Genomic DNA, 20,710 nt, shown 5'->3' on the forward strand with positions numbered 1-20,710 from the left:
AGACTACTATCGGCTATATTAGGCGCCAAAAAAAGAACATTTATTGTCGCTCTAATACTTACCTGATGAGTGAATTTCAGCGTTGCTCGTATATCTGAATATGCAAATCTAAGTACACAGGAAAAGTTGGCCCTGAGCGAAAGCATCCCCTTGGAGAGCTGATTACTTGTACCACGTTTGAGCTTCCGCGTAAATCACGCGCAGTCTCTTGTTGAGGCTACCGCGCACCCAATCATTTCCGAATAAGTGATTGTATTCCGAAACGTAACCTATAGCGCAAGGTGCTTGCATCCACTTGTGCAGTGAATTCGGAGACAAATGCCGCTCAGATGTGCCGGCTGCCTTTGAAGGAAAGGGGAATTCACCGCTAAAAGCGACAAAAGGGAAACGTCGTTTTGGAAATAGGCGATTATGCAAAATACCAAGATTACCCTCCCACAATTTAGCCTCACCCGCCGCGTTGGTTTAGCGACTGTGACGTTGCGCTAAGCACGAGGTCGGTGAATCAAATCCTGGCCGCGGCGGCCGCATTTCGATGGGGGCGAAATGCAAAAGGCGCCCGTATCCTGTGCATCCTGGCCACGTTAAAGATCCCCTGGTGGTAAACATTAATCCGCAGCCACCCACTACTGCGTGCCTCATCACCAAATCGTGGTCTTGACACGTAAAACCCAACAATTCGCAATTTCTCCTAAATAGGCCGTAAAACTTATGGAACTGGCAAATGTGAGGTGCTTCTACTGTGCACAATAATTTGTCACGTACCAGTAAACATAATTGCAGCGCTAAGTCAATTTAAATATTACACAAAGAAAAAGAAGACTCGAAAGAACAAGGCAAGCGCCTGCTCCAGGGCACTACTGTTCCCGTGTAGTCTTATTTTCTTCTTTTTTTTTCCTCATTTAGTACTGATTACTGTGCTTGCATGCACGAGCCAAAAGCTAACGTATAGCCGCCCACCGCCGTTTTAATATGTATATAATAATAATATTTGAGGTTTTACGTGCCAAAACCACTTTCTGATTATGAGGCACGCCGTAGTGGAGGACTCCGGAAATTTTGACCAGCTGGGGTTCTTTAACGTGCACCTAAATCTAAGCACACGGGTGTTTTCGCATTTCGCCCCCATCGAAATGCGGCCGCCGTGGCCGGGATTAATATGTATATCAGTGCTTTGGAGAATGTTTTGAATAAAATATGTCGTAGATTGATCCTACTACTTCGGTCACTTTTTCTTTACTTGCATAATTTTACACTGCTGTAATTACTTAATCATTTTGTACCAATAATCTCGTTCACCGAGGGTCCCGCTGCAGTCGTGTGACTTTGGGACCCTCGCCTGTATACCGTTAACAACCAACTATCTTGAATAAACAACAAACTGAAACTAAACAGGCACATCGCAACGATCCGGAATGTGTGTATAGTGTTTCTCATTTCTCAGTATTCGCCGAGTTCGAGGTTCAGCCATATTTATAGCGCGCGCGTATATGCGGATGCGATCCTCCCGCCTCGGCTTCTGGTGCGCCCGCGCTATCTGAGGTTACTGCCGTCGCCAACAGGAATACGAGGAACCGGACGGGCTGTCATCGGCCGCCGCACGTGCGGCGGATCAAAAAAAGGAAAAAAATAGAAACGAGCGCGACACAAAGATCGCCCACATGCATTTCCAGTTCCGCCGGCAACGAGCCCCCGCCTTCTTTCATTCTCCGCTCGAGATTTCGTTGCGCAAATGCATCGATTGCGTGCTCTGCTCACGCGTCGCGTTCGCCAGCCTGCGCCGAGGTTCAGAAAGAGTTGGGGGAGGAAAAGAGATAAAAAAAAGAAAGGAGTAGCGTTGGCGAGGGCGAGTGAAAGCAAATGACGTGAACGCGTGTGTCGCGGGTCTTCCCCCTATCTGGCCGTGGCGTTACAAAACTGGTCGCGGTTTTCTTGCTTATAAACAGTCCGCACGACTCCCACTGCAGCGATCCACGCTGCTGCCTTCGCACTGCTTTCAGGTGAGCGCGCCAAAGCTTCGGTCTCAAATTTTTTTCGTCTCGTTCGCTGATTTGCGTCTCCGACGTTGGTGAAAATGTAGGTGTATAGTATGTAGTACATGGGTCGGTTTCCGTGCGGGATCTTACACCTTCCGCAGGAAGTATGCGCGCTCAGACAAGAATAAGTTGTTTCGACAGAGGATGCACTGTTTCCGGCTGATGCTCCTCGTTCATCCACATAGCGAGCATGATAGCAAGCACCACAATTTGATTTTTCACGATTTACCCTAAATACGCTTAGTAACCAAAGCATTGGACCGACTTCGCACACCTTCCGCTATGTCTCAGTGGACATGGCTGCGTTCTGCTGCTGAGCGTGTGAGGTCGCGGGTACGATTTCCGGCCGTGGCGCGGCCGCAGTCTGGTGGGGGGCAGAATGCAAAGACATTTATGTGCTTAGAATCAGAGCCGCGTTAAAGAACTGCAGATGCTCAAAAAAAAAAAAAACTAATCCGGCGTTCCCCCACTGCGACAACTGTCATAGCGTAGCTTCTTTGGCTTGTTGGTGCATCATTTCAATAGCAATGAATAGCGCGCAGAGGACGGGACAGTACATTCAGACACGTAGCCCTCGCACTATTCGTATGTGTCTGCATTTTCACTCTCCCGACCTCTGCGCGCTGTTGATTGCTATTCAGCTCTCATAGCCTACGCGTTTCTTTTGGCACCTTAAAATCCATAACAGCAATTTTCTCAGAATTCGCAACGATCAAAACTGACAACTATAGCCTGGCAACAAGGGCAGCTTATCGCAAGGCGCAGTCATTCTTGAGCTGTGGTTAATTATATGCGCTCACCCTTGACCCAGCATATGAACTCTACATCCATGCGTGTACCGTTTTGTAGTGAACGTTTATAGAAGTGTGGAAATTTCTAGGTCTATATTCTCTCGCGAGAGGTATCTTTCCACACAGTTCAAAGTTCGTGAAGCTAACGCACATGCTAAATATTTCCAAAGGTGCTGCGCAGCTTTCGCGATCGCTTAGACGAATTTGCAGACAAAGCAGCCATCAGTTGCAAGGGCAGGAGCGAAAGATAGTGCGTGCCCTAGAGAGAGTCGCCTGCGTCTCGGCCGCATCTCTCGAAACTTGTAGCGTGAAGAAATGTCGAATATTATTGATTTGAAATGACGTTAGCAGCGTGGGTAGCAACAAACAATAAAAGCGTTGCCACTTCTTTTTTTTTTTTTTCTCGGCGTTCACCGGTGCTCCTCGCCAATTTTCCTTTGCAGCTCTAACTCGGGCCAACGAATCACCATGAAGCTACTTGCGCTCCCGCTCGCCTTACTACTGACCTGCGCTTTTGGCATGCCCCAGCAGGACGGTGAGTGCTCGACTTGTAGTGAACGTGGGCAAAGCACCCGCGCAACAACGTTAGACGTTCGTTGCCGACGAAACTGGTTTTTCTAGTGGCCGCACGCGGTACGTTAAGGAGAGGGGAAGGAAAATCGGACCTCGAGTGCCCAAGCCCACGACGGTCATTGTCAGCCAATAAAGAAAATATCGCGGGGTAATCAACAGCGTATAGTTACTACAAGGTCCAAAGCGAGGGTCACCACACGAACGCCGCTGGCCATGCAGGCAGAAACGACTCTTATGGCCGCGGTGCTATTTGCCGGCGCGCTTGCCCGTCTACCGTTCCTCGATTTGCATAATGAATCCCATAACTAACTTCCCACTTTTTTTTTTTCATCTTGGCAAGAGAGTAGTGAATTGTTCAGTTTTTAACTTTTTTTTTTTCTTTTTATATGCAGTACATACAATGCTATCGTATGGATATACAGGAGAAAGAACTGACTGGCTTGGCCTATGAAACGGACATAGCATGTAGTGGATGAATTCGATTAAAGAAAATGAATATATGGAAGCCGTGCAAACTGCAGTTAAACCTCGTATAATAAGCATAGCAGGCAGAGCGCGAACGAACAAGACGCAGAAGTAAGGCGAGCTTGGAAGTCTGAAGGCTGAACACTACAGAAGCGTACCGAGATGGAGCCCAAGTCCAGTGCAACCATATCTACGATAAGCGACTATATCATTGTCGATGCGAGAGTGGCCATGGGCGGTAAATTTTATTTGCGATATCTCCTGCAGAGGGCGAACGAGGAGGAAAACAAAGAGAGAAGATAGGGATATTAAGCAGAGATGCGTCTGGTTGGCTACCCTACCCTGGGGGACGGGAAAGGGGGAATAGAAAGATAAGATAGAGAGAAGGATGGGGAAAGCTGCGGTGAGCTCGCGCACGCACGCGGAGGGCCCGAGCGAGTCAAAAGCGTTCACATAAGCCAGTCGCCCTCAAGAATGACAATAGTATGTCACTGATTTGATAAGCCAACTCGTGACGTTGTCAACTGGTAGTTTCCCTGCACTAGTCCAAGAAGATAATCATCAGTTAGAAAAAAAAAACATTTAGTTTCGCGCTGCAACGAGAAATCGGTTCCTCCCTATTCCTCCTATTCCTACGAGCCCAAATCGATATAGCACTTAAACTGATGACAAGGAGATGGAGAAAGGTGTACCATCACCCGCCCTTGTTGCTCAGTGGCTAAGGTGTTGGGCTGCTGAGCACAAGGTCGCGGGATCGAATGCCAGCCACCGCGGCCGCATTTTGATGGAGGCGAAATGCGAAAACACCCGTGTACTTAGATTTAGGTGCACGTTAAAGAAACCGAGGTGGTCGAAGTTTCCGGAGTCCTCCACTACGGCGTGCCTCATAATCAGAAAGTGGTTTGGGCGCCTAAAATCCCATAATTTAATTTCCAGGTGCACCATCACTCAGCGTGCACAGGTTGTTCTGTGCACTTAGCTTGAGCACGCGAGCTGCGCTGCTAAGATGTCGTGCAGCTTGTGCAGTAAAACGCTTTCGTAACGAGGCATTGCGCCCATATTCGTGGTACTGACATCATGACAATTGAGCTTCAACAGCACAGCAATAAAAAACAGCTCAAACCGCTTCAGTGGGAGCGTGCATGAAAGTTCTCAGAAAAGCCGCAGACTCAATGTGCATCTCTTCTTGTCCTTTGTCTTTTGCCGCCGCTTTCTTTCTTCAACTATGTACCAACTGGTCTGAATGGCAACCTTTCTACAATATGTAGCTCCTGGTGCCAGATAGAGCTTCCATCGGAACCCCCCAAAAAATAGCGCGCAATCATTTATGATTTGCGGCGTACGCTATGGTGGCGTTCATAGTCCAACTCAACACATCACGTGTGTAACTACAATTCGTTTTTGTTTTGTTTAGGTAGTGGCACAGGCATATCAACAGCAAGCACGGCGGCGGTCTCGTCGTCCACCCCAGCGTCAGCCAACGCCACCACATCGACGACGACTCGCTCGGGCGCGCGGTCGGGAGGTCCGGCGCCGATAGTGTGCTACTACTACGGCTGGGCCAACACGCGGCCCCACCCTGCCAACTACGGCGTCAACAACATCCCGGGCGACCTGTGCACGCACGTCAACTTCGCCTACGCGGGCATCGACCCGGAGACCTGGGAGCTCAGGAGCGAGGTGCCTGAATACGAGAGCAACAGGGGTGAGCAGCCTTGACCGGTTCTTGCGGCGCAGAAAATCCTGCCGCCATTTGATCTTCTCGCGAAGGCGGCCAATTGTCTCAGTATTGTGTGTGCAGTGTTCGCGGCTCGGAGACGCATAGCACGTTTCGAGTGTCATGTCTCGCATGGAATGCCACGGGTACCGTCTATGGCTATCACATGTAGGGGTTATCACTTTTCCTTCGCATAGTCCGGCCCTCTGTCCTACATGGCGCAGACAAAGCATGACGGTAAAATGAGTAATCAAGCACCGAAACGCTATTTCTTGTGAGTTCTGTATACACATCGTAACGAAGCCTTGAAATAAAGCCAAAAAAATATCCGGCGGCCCAAGAATGTTCGGTCTGCGTGAATATACTACCCTTCATTGAATGTAAAGAACTAAACACATTTACAAAATTCCACATGATACTCTAATTCTTTACTGGACGAACTGCTGCCCAGAAAAGGCAAGTAGCACAAAACTCACATTGATAGCGGCCAGCGCTGTCGTCGGTCGCCTAATCTAATCACGCGGGCAAAAGAATGCGTCCCTTCCTTCTACGTGTATTGCGGTACTTTCCGGATGAATCGCTGGCGTACGCGTACAGCCCTATTCGTGGCGGGCCTGCAGTCTGATCATACACGCCTGCTTCGCCATAGAAGTGACAGCAGCAATCGGGAGATTGCACCGAAGCCACCCGCCTGGCTACCATCTTTGGATGTATAGTACGCGCCATAGATCGCTGTTGGACTGCATCGAACACAACCAATTATATACGTGTACATAAAATTACTTTAATCACACGTTTTATGCCGCAGGACAAGCTTTCGAATTGACAAAAAAAAAAACGAACCCCGCCAAAAAGTGATACGACACGGGGCAGTAACATAGAGATAATTTTTGTTTACACAACATATTTATCATAACGGTATACGTCAAATTTCCACCGATACAGAATTAGGTTGTTCGTTCAAGTCAGCGTTGTCGAGCGCGTTTAAGTCAGTGTTGTAATAATGGCGGTCATTACCTGGTGGAATGCAGTGATACATTCCTTGTGATACCAGGGCTGTGCTTGTAGTAGCCGATCCCCGTGCTTCTTTGGTCTGCCCGCATAAGCACAGCAACATAAATGCGCATCCATTGGCTTCCTTGTAAAGAGAGAATTGCGAGGTGCTAAACCTTGTCACCTCGCTCCGACCATTGCAGTTCGCCGGCAACGTCTGCGCATGTTCGCAAGGACTGTGCGCCACGGTGACGTAGGTTGCGCCGGCACGTGACCTAAATGTAATCAAAATCTGCGAATCTATGGGCAAATTCGTGACTTTGTGTTCCCCAATTTCAGAAGCCGTGGACCCATATACAGGGTGTTTCAGTAATTCGAACCAAGGATTTGAAAAAAAAAAAACGTTAACTCCAACTGAATGAAACCAACGACATATGGTTTGCCGTCATGTGGCGCTCCATAGCGCTTCTTTTGTATTGCACATAATTAGTTAATTACGAAGATTAATTGATTTTTTTTTACATTCGCTTTAGGGCCAAGTGCATTCGGCCACTTGTAGAGGGCATTCGAAAACAACCAATCCGATTTTTTTGTAGCGACGTACACGCTGCGTGGCGATTTCTTCCGGCGTTAAAATAAAGCCCGCGAAATATAAAATAAAACCACGTGACTGCGCTACCCTATTGCAGCGCTCTCAACCGGGCTTCGTGCGAAATAACCGCGCGCGCGGACTGTGGCGAAGTGGGCGGCTGTGGCTCTACGCATCGGCTTCACAGTGCGTCAGCACCTTTAGCGGTGGTACACAGGAAGCACCGCCGTACGGTTGAGCGCGCAGCAATAGGATAGGGCATGAGCGCAGTCACGTGGTTTTATTTAATGTTTCGTCGGCTTTTTTTTTTTTTAACGCCGGAAGAAGTCGGCATGTACGGTGCCACACAATAACTGAATCGGCCATTTCTGAATCCCCTCTACAACTTAACGAAACGCGCTTGGCCCTAAAGGGAATATTAAAAATTTTGATGATTGATCTTAGTTAATTAACTAAGTAAGCGCAATATATATGTATCCTAAGGAGCGCCCCATGACGGCAAGCTGTACGACGTTGGTTTTATTCAGTTGCGGTTAAGCACATTTTTTCTTTTATTTTTGGTTCAAGTTACGTGAAACACCCTGTATACGTACCAGCATTTAGGTCGAATGATCGCGCCTCTAGCCGTCCTATAATCCAAACCTTTTGACGGTATCCATCAATGTCGGCCGTATTGGTGGTGATGGTATATTTCACTTGTGTTTAAGGCCTGCAAGCTAGCCAATTCATGCGCTTGAAGTCAAAATAGAAGCGATCGACCAAATTGTCTGCGAGCCGGTGTCACGTAGAAATGCGAGCGCAAGGCGCAGGGACTCCTTTGAGCCGTTTTACTGCTTCGGCAGTTCCAAGCGCGACACTAAGTTTTCTGTGTCCGTGCGTCCTGTATAGCACCAGCTCTCATCGTACGTACTCATCTACGTACTCAACGCACCAGCTACAAATCTCAAATATACTAGCACCTTTCCTGAAACCGGCACCATGATGTGCAACCTGCACGAGTCGGTGCCTTTTGGGAGCAGTCTGTTGCGAATATTCAGCGCTCAACCGATACCTAATGCCTTCTTCCCAGAACTCTTCAAAAACTTCACGGCCATAAAGACCAAGTACCCGCAGCTGAAGACGCTCCTGTCGGTTGGCGGCTGGCAGCAAGAGCACGGCGTCTTCTCCGCGCTCGTCAGTAAAGCTGACAGGAGGGCGCTCTTCATCGAGAGCGTCCTGCTCTGGATGAAGGAGTACAACCTGGACGGCGTGGACATGGCGTGGCGCTTCCCTGGCGTCTCCTACCGCGGAGGATCGCCACGCGACAAGGAAAACTACGCCAGCCTCATCAGGGTGAGGAGGAGTGGGCGATAGTGGGAAAACGAACGCACAACGCATGTAGTTCCACCAGTTCTGTGCAGCAGGATAAAAGCAACAATCGGCTACTGCCAGTTTAGCGAAGAGACGGAGAAAATAGTCAGCAATTATAAAACAGATTCGTCTTACAAGACCCTTCGTATTTCTATTATTCCTATTTCCCAGGGCACTGTGGACGTTCTAGCATGCGAATAGCTGGAGCTATGGTACTATTATCGCATTATCACATTGCAACAACCGCTCGCGCTTTCCTAACCTGTGTATATTCCTTTTGCCTCGCTGGCGGCCACGTAGAGCTAAGTATCTACGACCCTTCAAGCTAGGCCCATTAAATTGGCTTGATCCAGTGCATGGCGCACTCACTATCTGGGAGCACTCGGAGTGGCCGGCCTGCTTTGTCTTGTTCAGGAGCGGTTAAGCCTTCTCGCGCTTTCAGCTTCCGTAATGCTGCACAAAATTGGTCGCACAAAATCTAGAAAACTTTGTGACTGCGTAAAACGACGCACGCAACCCAAGCTCTCAAGGCTACGATATGTTCCCACCAGACAAGGTGACTAATGGGTCGTCACGCGCTCTCTTGAGTCGTGTCGTGGCGGCGGCTGCAATAAAGAGGCGTAGCACTTCGTTTCCTTTTTTTTTTTTTTTTGCTTCTCGAGTGCATAGCTGCAACTAGGCCTGCAGAAAACACGATGACCGTTGCGAACTACTCTAAAAACAAGAGTTACACGATTACGTTGCGAAACTACAATGCGTATCTTCACCAAAATAGCCAGTTGGGAATCGCCAGCCTGATCGCATCGCCGGCAACGTTCTCAGTGCGCGAAACAGGCCTGCCGCAGCTTGAGTAACATAAGTTTGGTCACAAGTATAATTGAGGAAGAAACTACATTGGTGAGCATCAGTCGGGTGGCATTGCATGCGATACGATGGTAAAATGTACACCGACAAAGTATGAGTACAAATGCACATGTGAATGCGCAATTGCAACCTCAACAACGAAAAAAAAAAACGGATTTTTGAAGAGCGTTATGCGGTCGCGTTCGTTCTTGCGCGATAAAAGTTAAGTAAATCTTGCTGCTCATCATATAAGCACTCTTTCTCATTGTTTTTCTTCTTGCTCTTCGCCCTTTATTTGGTCAGCCGTCTTTTACTCGTCCATGTCATTGGCAGCAAATGCATCTTTGAAAATTATGTCAGATGTTTCGTGATCTCATAAGAAAGCAAGTGAGTAAAAAGGTTTTGATAACTGTTAGTCATTACCAAGAATGGCCACACGAGCAAGAAATATCGAACAAGGAATGGGTACTTGTCTTCGTCAGGCCGTCAAATACTTATGTATGCGTGTATCTCACTCTGTCCCACTCACAATAAGGGATGAGGATAATCGTGGTTCATACTTCGGTTCAGTATTTTCGCTATTTTGGATGTGTCGGCCTATCACTCAGCATAAAATGCGTCACGTAGTAATCAAAGACTGCATAGGTACATGCATTCACTAAAGTGAAGCCGCTTTACAAGGTGAAGCTTCAAGCGGTGTACTCCTGGTGCTCTGGAAACAACGTCCGCGTTAACGCCTTGCCACTGTAACCATGCAGTATTTATGAGTGCGGAGATCGTGAGCTTGAACCCTTTTCCTGTGACAAATAACAAAGGTGTGTGTATTAATTCCAGTCTACCTTCTTTTTTTTCTCACCAACAGGAGCTGGCTGGTGCCTTCGAAGGAAAAGGCCTGTTGCTCACGGTCGTCATGCCAGTTACCGATGAGTTCCTTAATCCCGGATACAACATTCCAGAAATTTCCAAGTGAGTGGCGTGCTATAAATCCATGCGCTGGTACTAACGGCAGCCATTGATAAGCCCTGTAATACGTATTTTAGGCCACTTTATTTATTTCTTACACCCCAAGAAACAGCTCATTTCTTTTTATGTTTACTGTTTGCTAATTTGCGTATCTATAACGACGAAAACGTTGGAAAAGAAACGTCGTTCTTAAATCAAATGAGGATGCGGAGTGGAACGTTGCGTTTGAAATGGGGCAGCGTGCTCAGTCAGAGCTAAATATTCCAGCGCCTAAATGCAGCACGACTGTTGGGCTAAATGCTTCAACTTATTTAACGGCAAGAAAAAGGAGTTGAAAGACAAGTATACTGACAGCACGAAGCACCCACAACACCCCTGCTAGACTTCGTACTGCCAGCATTTATGGACAAAAATATTTGCACTCGAGTTACAGGGCTGCTCAAACAGCTCTTTCTGTGAACGGGTGTCAAAAGAAATAACATCCAGTCTCGGGTGCTCGGGGATCCTGTGGCGTAGTGAGATTACACCCTTTGCAACTATAGGATGTAGCCAGCTGACACCGGAAACCGCACTTAATGAAAAATATTCCACACTACAAATGAGTTGACATTGAATCTCATGATGAACAACGCTGTCTCCATGCTTTAAATATCCCCTCGTCGAAGGTACAACGGTTTGTTGCTCTTCATCATCTGCCCTCAGGTACGTCGACTGGATCAATGCACAGGCCTACGATCTCAGGGGAGCTTGGAACGGTGTCACAGACGTCCACACTCCACTCTACTCCAGGTCTATTGACGTCGGCCCGCAAGTAACGCTGAATGTGGTAAGTGCACATGAGAGTTTACAGCTGGGCCTTTAGACCAGCCTAGCCAAGATTACTTTATTTATTAAATACGCGCCTTCTTGTGCAGAAGAGGGCTTTATTTTACGTAAGCATTTAACACTATCTGCAAATAAACAAATCGCAATGCACGACCGGACACTGACATGCAACAAGCATTTTTTTCTTTGAACGTGACATATACCATATGCAGTCTCGTAACTTCAAAATCGCAAACGTAGCAGGGATATATATATATATATATATATATATATATATATATATATATATATATATATATATATATATATATATATATATATATATATATATATATATACATACACACACGATAGTGTTCACCGTAGTTGTGGCTTGCACGTCTACGCACACGCAACTGTTATGATCGTGTCATACCAGAAAAGGAATGAGCACGTGATGTGTGTCACTGACCAATATGGCCACTAATGGCGGTCCCATCAGTCATTACCAGAACACTTCATCTTGGACAGTAACCGGATTCGCAACGTGCTCACCTGGCTTCACTGCTATAGTACATTGATCGTTCAATTGCGTACACATTTGCATGCTCGATATTAGCACCCTCTTACATTTGTTAAAATTATTTTTTGCCTCTACCGTCACCATCTTTCTCTTTTTTTCTTTTTTCTCTTCCATGCCGAGTAGAGGGCCAGAACCGTGCACTCATCATGCCGACTTCTGGGCTTTCTTCCGAATGATATCGCCCTTAAATTCCGTTTTTGAAATCAAATCATTTGATAGAACTGTCGATTTCAGTGCCTTCACCCCTGCGCAGAGAGCCACGCAGCTCAAATTCGCGTTTAGTTCACTTTCCTCTGCCTCTCGGCGTTTCCACAAGTTCCTATACTTTGAGCGTTATTGTTCTTGCTGTTGCTGTTTGTCCTTGCGGGTGTAGCCTTCAGCATACTTTTACGAGTACAGAGCAATCTGTTGCTCGGGCACACCTTCCGATCACGCGCACCCGTTTGCTTGTTTTCCCGCAGAAAGACGGCCTTGCCCGCATCGTGAGCGGCGGAGCGCCAAAGTCCAAGGTGGTGATGGGCATCGCCTTCTTCGGCCGGGGATTCACGCTGCTCGATCCGCAGCAGCACGGCCTCCACGCCCTCATCAACCGCGATGTGCCGCCGCACGCCGGGCCTTTTGTCAGGAGCAACGAGGTCTTCGCCTACTACGAGGTCAGTGCAACCGAGCGGCTCTCCTTCGATCTCCGTCGCGGATGTCGCAAAAGACGCGTACACGTTTCACGAGAACTGAACGTTCGGACTGTTACAGCACAGGTTGCGAATCGACAGAAGCGAATGCGAAGAAGTCTTTCACGTGATCGTGTGAGCGTGCACGGCGAGAAGAGGCGCTGCGTAAGAGCCTGTCGGTAACAATCTCCAGTCCTAAAACTCGGCATCCAAGACCGTATAATAGCTGTGCAACATCAGTTATTGAATGTTAAATTGAATTTTGTCTCGTGAATCTCTTTAGTTCACATTTGAAGATGGTTACGCAGTTAGCACTGAGTAACTTCATCTGCCCTTGCTTTTAATGATACGTGTAAGAATTGTAATAGAAGATCTTCGGTATCGAAAACTACTGACACTGAAAAACATTAACTCGGCCTAACCTGGGAGAAGGTATCGTTTCCTAGGCACTGTAAATACACCCATCCTTGAAATAACGCTTTTACTTGTCTGCAAAGGATTCATCATTGTTGAACATCGATCTTCGCAGGATTCTAAGTGGGCCACCAACGTTATCCCATGTGCATTGTCTGTCCATTTCGTTCTGTCGCTACAGGTTGTCCATGGCTGCGGTGCTCTATTTTAATTTCCGCACCCACAGTTGGTTCACATTGCGGTTCGCACGTGATTTCACGTGCGAGCGGCAATGATCAAACACAACGTAAAGCAACGCGCCCTCGTGTCCTCTGTCTCTCGATCTATTTAATTTGTACAGCTGCTCGCTCGCCGGCACCTGCACCTTGAATGTTCAGCGAAGATGCGTCAGAGCGCAAATAATGACGCTGCGAAAACGGCGCGTTACGTTGCCGGTCATGTATATTCAGGATGCACACTGACAATGGCGGTCGAAGCGCCACATTGCTTTTTAAAGCATGACGTTGAAATGGACGAATGAATAAGATAATGCTGCGAAATTTTTCGCACAACGCTCGTGTACTTGGATTTAGGGGCACGTTAAAAAAAAAAACCCAGGTGATCAAAATTAATCCAAAGCACCCCACTATAGGGAGTACTTCGTAACCATATCGCGGTATTGGCACGTAAATCCTCAGAATTTTTTTTTTAAGGGCCACATCTCGCAATTCATACAATGAGGTCAACAGACGGCGTTACTCTAAAGTCTGCACAAACATGCCTATGCTGTCACGGGGGAATTCTGACGTGTTGTCCCGAAATATTGCTCAAAGGAAGGGAAGCGGTAAAAATCTTAATTTGTCGAATTCGTCGTGCGCGTCCAGAACACGGCCCCGGAGAAAACGCACAACTTTCCTGTATATCTCCCTCAAGCTCGATATCTACCTCGTGTGGCACTGTTAAAACTGCCGGGACGCGAACTTTGTGGTCGCACATGCTTGCATGCGGTCTTTGTAGACGTGACACACCATGCCCGCACCGTGATGTATAGCCATGCATTATTTCAGACCCCCATGTCAAAGCAAGTCACATTTCCGTTTTCTTTGATGTGGGCCTCAAGCAAGAGCCACAATCTTGAATCGCAAGGGTTTGGAAACCTGTGCCAGAATGTTTCACTCCCTTCAACCCCTTGACTTGTTGACGCAGTCTATAGCCTCCTCCGTACTTTCTTGTCATTTTGACAAGAATATGACGCACAAAGAAACGCGTAGACCCCCCAGCACGCCATATATCGATAAATTAATCTGGTGTTGGGCTGTTAAGCACCAGGTCGCGGGATCGAATCTCGGACACGGCGGCCACATTTCGATGGGGGCGAAATGCGAAAACACCCGTGTACTTAGATTTAGGTGCACGTTAAAGAACCCCAGGTGGTCGAAATTTCCGGAGTCTCCCACTACGGCACGCCTCATAATCAGAAAGTGGTTTTGGCACGTAAAACCCTATAATTTAAATTAATCTCGTTCTGTCGTTCGACATTTCAGATCTGCCTTAACTTGAAAGGAAACTGGAAACGAGAGTTCGACGACGAAGGCAAGTGCCCGTACGTCTACTACAGGGACCAGTGGATCGGCTACGAGGATGCTGTCAGCATTCAGCACAAGGTACGCATAACCCCTGTCGTACGCCTAACGCAAGCTGGACTATGCATCGGCATGACAATTTTGCAAATTCCTACTTTACTTTATTGATGCCCGTGCTACCCTAACGGACAGATGCTATAGGTGCAGCGACGCCGTGAACAACCAATTGCTGATCTATAGTAATCAAGCAGAAGTTGAGCTATCAGTTGCAAGTTAGATGCTTAATAATCGTTCTTTCTTGCCTCTGACTGCAAGTAGGTCGTATTTTGTTAGGATACAGCTAGTTGGTTTATCTCAAAAAAAAAAAACTTTTTGACTATTCCACCTGCAACTCTTGCCAAAAATGTCAGTCTCCTTCCTTGTTGGGGCTCTCCCGTGTCATTCTGTGCTGGTGTTGTTCTTGTTGTTATTAGTAGTAGTAGTAGTTTTCATCTTGTAGGAAACGTAAAGTAAAACATATTTTACCATTGATTAACAATTGCTTTGTTAAAAAAACTGGTTTCCCTGTTGAGACGTCATAAAATAACCAGCGTACTGCTTTAGTTTCGTGGGGTTTATGTCGCATAATGTTATGAATTGATCCACGGCTCGATTTAATGGTCGTTTGCTCACTGCTGACGTTCGCGTTCGTGTACCACAGAAGATACGAAATCGCCGTGACGTTCTATGCCTCTCCTTAGGGCTGCGACAATCCCGCGTCAAGGATACAAATGGCATTGGGTGCTGTTCTGTCCATCTCGTGCTCTAAATCGCATAATTAGCATCCGTGCCAACCTCTAAAAAACTGGCGTCTGTCTCTGGCTACCGGAAAAGTTTCAGTGTGGTCCTGCTCTTGCTGCGCAGTGATGGCATGCACTGGAAAACGGAAATATTTCCATAATATCCATGGAGTGTTGTGGCGAACCCTATATATGTGAATATAGTAAAATTAGAAGAGCGCAAAAATATGACACGGACAAGACTGAACAACACAAGCGCTGCATTGACAAGAAAGCACCTCTTGCAATCACAGGAAGTGCTCAAAATGGAAAATTTCTGCCAGTTCTTTATCAGACGTAAGGGCCTTGTCAACTCAACGTTTCTCGTTTCTCCCTTCCTGAAGCTATAATTAACCATTAACCTGTATATATGAACTGCCTAAAGCGTTCGGGTGACATCTACAGCTGCACAGGAAGTGGCTTTGTAACTTTGCGCGAAAAATTTAAGAGGTAAAAGAGGTGCTCAAATTTGCGCTTGCTTATTCTTCCAGATTGACTTCCTTCAACAAGAGGGCTACCGTGGTGTCTACGTGTTCAACAATGATCTGGACGACTTCCGGGGCTTCTGCGGTGAACCCAACATCCTCCTCAAGACCATCAAGAACGGTTTGAGCGAAAAGAACGAGATCCCTGTGTCGGCCTGAAGGTCGACATCCGCAGTCGCAGTCAGGAGGATCGTGGCAACCTAGTCACTTTGTCAAGCACAGCAACTTCAGGAATGATATTCATTTTGACGCGAACAGACTGCATGCTTTTACCCCTGCGTATCGATTGACATTTCATGAAAACACCAAAGCGAGCCATGCCAGCGCCTTCACCGCCAAAAAATGCAGCCCCTCCTCTGCGCTGGCGCACTTCTCATTAGACTAGCAACACATCACAGTGGCGTTGCTAAGCACAAGCCAGAATCGTAATTATTTTACGTTCGATACAAAAACGCGTGAGCAGCTGTGGCTCGTAGCTCATTCGTTTAGAACATGAACAACTGTTTCACATTGTTTGATTATCAGAAATGTATAATTGCCACAGATGCCGCAATGCTTGGAATGCATATTGCAGTACACACGTGATGATTTAGCTGTGCCATGGAAATCATCCACGCAATGACAATAAAGGCGGGTCACAAAGAGTTTGTGTAGTGTCTTTTCCAATGCGTTTGCAAGCGAAATTGCAGTTGATGAAGCGATGGCATGTACTGGACGACCGATACATTGCCAAAACTTCCTCAAAGTCAAAGCTGCGGGGAACCGTTTATATATCAACTGTTTAGTTTAAGAACCGCTACCCAGCCGAGCCGGCTCATAACGGTACCACTTAAAGCGGACTTTGGCTTACTACCAGTGATTTTTCCTATGTTTAACAAATGCTTCAAAAGGCTTTTGGGTGTCCTTTCAAATACACCAACCATGTCCTTGCGCCAATTCGGTTAGAACGCAAGTAATGAAGTTCATTGTAGCAGCGCTATGGCAAGCAAACGTGTAAAGCAAGTGTCTTGCTAGCATACACACCAGGAAGGAGAGAACGCTTGCTGCACACGTAAGTGCTGCCGGCGAGCTTCGGGGTGATATTAAAATGAACGCCCTTATGCGTTGAATAGTGTTCTCGTCTGTATACAATTATGTTGTAGTTTCTTTCCTTGTTCTTCAAAAATAAAGGCAAGGGTGTCACAGAAAGATGGAGACTTCATTTCGTCAATTGGACTAATAGGGGAAGCCGCAGCCTTAAAGAAAAGTACTAAGACTTGAAACACTTGAATCCCCTTTGTCGTAAGACTGCTTCTGGGCTGAAGCTTCGCTTCTTCCTCCCCTCATCAAAACCTTTGCTGACACCTTGCTGACGTCTGAAAACCTTTTGTATACAGGGTGTCCCAACTATCATGCAGCGAGATTTAAAAATATGCAGATGCCAGGTAGCTGGTCAGAAACAAGGTGATGTTGTTTGCCGTCGCTTGGAGATGCTCATATTATTTTTTGCATTCCGCGTAATTACATAATGCCTTCATTAACTGATCACCTTCTCAAATATATTTAGATGAAAAGTGTAAATGAGAAAATTGTACAGCAACATGAAAAACTCCTGATACAGCTTTCTGTTGCTCAATGCGCGCTGCACGAAAGTGTTTTTCCGAGCGTGAAAGAAGCCCGCAAATACACGCAAAGCGTCTCGAGCGGCCAGTCGCACGGCAATCTTTGAGGGTGAGGGCACTGTTTTGAGGGTGAGTTTCATGATAACAAACCTCCCCTACAGCGATGTAGTTTGGAGCACACAACAAGATATAAATGAAATAATTTTAGTATGATATGTACAAAGCACAAATATACAAAAGCATATGAAAGAGTACGTACGCATTGTATCCAACAATATGACATTACACATTTATCATATAAATATGCATCCTTGTTATTATGGGTGCCTTAGTGATTGTTTGGTAATAGGTACCTTATAGCGATACTTCATTGCAATGGCTGGCTTGGACATCGCTTTATCTGTCGACATATCTGCTTCCTGGACTGCCCTCACTAGAAATCATGATCAAAGCGAAACATGCGCGCTCTTCAATAGCGAACAAGCCAGCGCTACTAAACCGAGCCTAATAATCGAAATGATGTGCCTGTTAGAACGAAATAATGACACCTGTAAATATATATCAATGTCAATGCACCGGAGTTGCATGTGGACTATCGCCACAATGCGAACAGTTGTCCATCGATGCACTTCACGTGGAACTTCTCTGTTGGAGGCATCGTACTCTTGCCGGCGAGCCAAGCGTTGAAAGCGCTTTGGTTCGCTGTCGCCTTCTCTGCGCTGCCACTGGTCGGAGTTCGCTGCTTCCTGGCAAAACTGGCCTCTGTAACACAATGTGCAAACATAAATTGGTTTTTAAAAGCAACCTACATTTGTAAAGAAAAAAGAAAAGGGAGAGAAAATGAAAAAATGGGATACGGACTCAAAATTTGTTGTTCAATACATTGCTTCTCGAGTTAACACGGTTCCAGACTCTGGAAAATGCAGTGCCTCAATGCGTTAACTGAAGCAGCAATGCATTTCGCCTCCCATTTTGTATCCGCACTTCTCAAAACAGGTGCTACGCAGCAGATCGCCTAGCAAATGGTTACGCTTTGGTACTGGCTGATTTCAATTCTGACATTACAACATGGTCAGCAATGATGCTAATTTTAAGCTAAGAAAGCAAAAATATTTCATTTATTATTGCTATTTGCAATTACGCACGAAGATTGATATTCACGACTGGTACCAATATTGTCCGGGAAATGTATTATCTCCAATCCCCTGAATTAGCGTAATGTTCAGAGACAGTCGTCGTTGAAACACCAGCTATCGGGGTCGGGCATTAGCTGAAACTACAGACTGGTGGCTCGGTCTAGTACCTGTACGCCGATCCATGCCAGTACAACACCGTTACGTAATGTATGTGCTTTCTGTGTCTTTCCTCGGATGGACGGACGGACGGACGGACGGACCTGAGGCAACACGTGACGTAAGAAAGACGGCAGTCTGGAAGGCTCCGGATTAATTGTAACCGCTGAGTTTCTTCAACCCAGTAGGCAAGGGTCACTGCATCCTGCCCCTATCAAAATGCCGCAGCCGCAGTCGGGTATTGAACCTGCGACCACGTGGTCAGCCGCAAAACGCCACAGCCAATGAGCCAGCCACCCTGGCTTTCAAATATTCAAGTGGTCGCAGGAGCTGTCCGGCGAGTGAAGCAAAGCACAAAGGGGGCAAGAAAAGTTGCAGCTGCGAAGTAATTGCTGCTAGCTACTCAATTTCAACAAATTCTCGCATCGAACCACCCCGTGTGTATCTAACTTATCACACTACCGAGACGCAGCGTTATAAGCAGCCTGCAAACACCACCAGTTGGTGTGCTCTCACGCTGCTGTCTCTGCCCTCGATATGTGGAAAGTTGCGCCTAGTTATGTTTGTGCGCTGTTTGGATGTAATATAAACGGCACCTTGCAAACATGTATTTCTGAAAGACTGTCCTATAGCACTTAGTTCGCCATAATATTTAGCCGCCCTGTAAATGTTAACATTACCACCCTCTCTGAAGCGAATGGTCTCGATGTGTTGAAAATTATTCATTAAGCAACAAATGCGCAAAGCAATTCTATAAGATTTTTCTTGCGCTCTATGAAGGGCGTCACTATGGTAACGTCGAAATGAGCTTATCAAAAATCACGTTATTTAAAACTTAAAAGAGTGCTCTTTAAATTCAATATAATGGACGCGAAGAGAGTGCCTCTGTATCTAAAGTATGCGTAAATGCCAGAGATGCGAGTTATATTCGCGTTTTTCATGGCGTCAGCTGTACTCCATTGGGCTTTCACTGTTTCATGCAATTCTCGTGATATGTTTAATGTGGATGGCAGCATAAGAGTTCAAAGAGCCCAACCATATGCGCGCCTGCAACTAGCAGGTGGTGGCTGACTCACGATTTTCATGACAGAGGCGCCTGCCTGTAGTGACTCACTATTTTTGAAATCAAAGCGGTTACACTCCATACAATCTGTGAGCTACCTGCAAACACAGTTTCCACCTCAACTCACGTCTATGACGCATTCACACTTGTTCACCCTTTGATAAATTATAGGCGTTACCATCAGCATATTGAAGCCTACTGCAGGACAAAAATATCTTCCAGAGAACCCCAGCTATACTGGAGATCTTAGACCCTAATTATCTTAACCTCACCACTCCATCTGATTGGGAAACTTCAACGACTCTTTTTTTTTTCCCTCGACGTTCAGCACCACATATTCTTCTTTTTAATTCTAGGTCGTGACCTACTAAAATAATTTTCTACTGGACTTTGAACCATAATGCATTACCGGTCATCTGCCCTATAAAACAGTAACAGACTGTCATCAGCGCTAGCACCCTGTATAGGGTGTTTCATTAGCAGCACCAATTTTTTTTTAATTGCCTATGGTAGATAGCACAATTCTAACCAATGAGCTACAATAATAGATGAGGCAGCCATTACTTCCACGAGAAGTCAAAATGCTTAATTGAATATCTAGCATCAGTATATTAATTAACTTATTATTTGATTACATTACGGCACATGTTTTCAATATATGAATTGTAGCTGGGGAGTTTGCAATATCGACTTAGGACAAATTCTCAGTATGGCACTGGTTTCGAGATATGCGCAGTAAAACTTGCGATAAGGATGCACTGTTCCACTTATTGTTTTTTTTTCGAGAACGGTGCTTTATGCATTGAAGCACAAAAGTAACTGGAACGTCAATGCATTTCGTCAGAGACTTTCAAATATCTCGAAACTGGTGTAGTCCTGAAAGTTCGTTCCGAGTGGATACGCCTTGCGTAATCACCGGCTAAATTCGTAGATTGAAATAAGTGCCACAAAGTAATTGGTTAAAAGGTTAATTACTGCAATTATGTTTCGTGGGATGAAATAACTGCCACAAATTGGTTAAAAGTTAATTATTGTAATTATGTTATTTATTTACTAATTCATTTTGATTTTTTTTAGATGCAATGAGCGCCTCTTCGTGT

At 46.2% G+C, this 20,710-nt stretch overlaps 2 protein-coding genes across 2 annotated transcripts in view; one reads left to right on the top strand and one right to left on the bottom strand.

Annotated features, from left to right (window-relative positions):
- The window catches only part of LOC142572598 (uncharacterized), a 291,788-nt gene extending 285,011 nt beyond the window's left edge, over window positions 1–6,777 (bottom strand). Inside the window, exon 1 of the mRNA XM_075681822.1 lies at window positions 6,600–6,777. Coding sequence (XP_075537937.1) covers window positions 6,600–6,709 — 110 coding nt within the window. The 5' untranslated portion in view covers window positions 6,710–6,777. The remainder of the gene's footprint in view (window positions 1–6,599) is intronic.
- LOC142572595 (endochitinase-like) lies at window positions 1,877–16,298 on the top strand. The gene is made up of 9 exons (XM_075681818.1): window positions 1,877–2,000; window positions 3,271–3,362; window positions 5,280–5,570; window positions 8,234–8,496; window positions 10,220–10,323; window positions 11,023–11,146; window positions 12,169–12,360; window positions 14,313–14,432; window positions 15,661–16,298. Exons 2-9 carry the CDS (start codon window positions 3,296–3,298, stop codon window positions 15,811–15,813), a joined length of 1,314 nt encoding a protein of 437 aa, XP_075537933.1. The 5' UTR covers window positions 1,877–2,000; window positions 3,271–3,295; the 3' UTR covers window positions 15,814–16,298.
- Window positions 16,299–20,710: the final 4,412 nt, after the last annotated feature.

This window comes from Dermacentor variabilis, chromosome 2 (genome assembly GCF_050947875.1).
Source record: "Dermacentor variabilis isolate Ectoservices chromosome 2, ASM5094787v1, whole genome shotgun sequence".
Taxonomy (NCBI): Eukaryota; Metazoa; Arthropoda; class Arachnida; order Ixodida; family Ixodidae; genus Dermacentor; species Dermacentor variabilis.

Excerpts from the sequence above, each read along its gene's own strand:
- LOC142572595 (XM_075681818.1), top strand. The coding sequence starts at position 3,296 with ATGAAGCTACTTGCGCTCCCGCTCGCCTTACTACTGACCTGCGCTTTT. Across the intron at positions 3,363-5,279 it reads TGGCATGCCCCAGCAGGACG|GTAGTGGCACAGGCATATCA; the intron begins GTGAGTGCTCGA and ends TGTTTTGTTTAG. Across the intron at positions 5,571-8,233 it reads TGAATACGAGAGCAACAGGG|AACTCTTCAAAAACTTCACG; the intron begins GTGAGCAGCCTT and ends CCTTCTTCCCAG.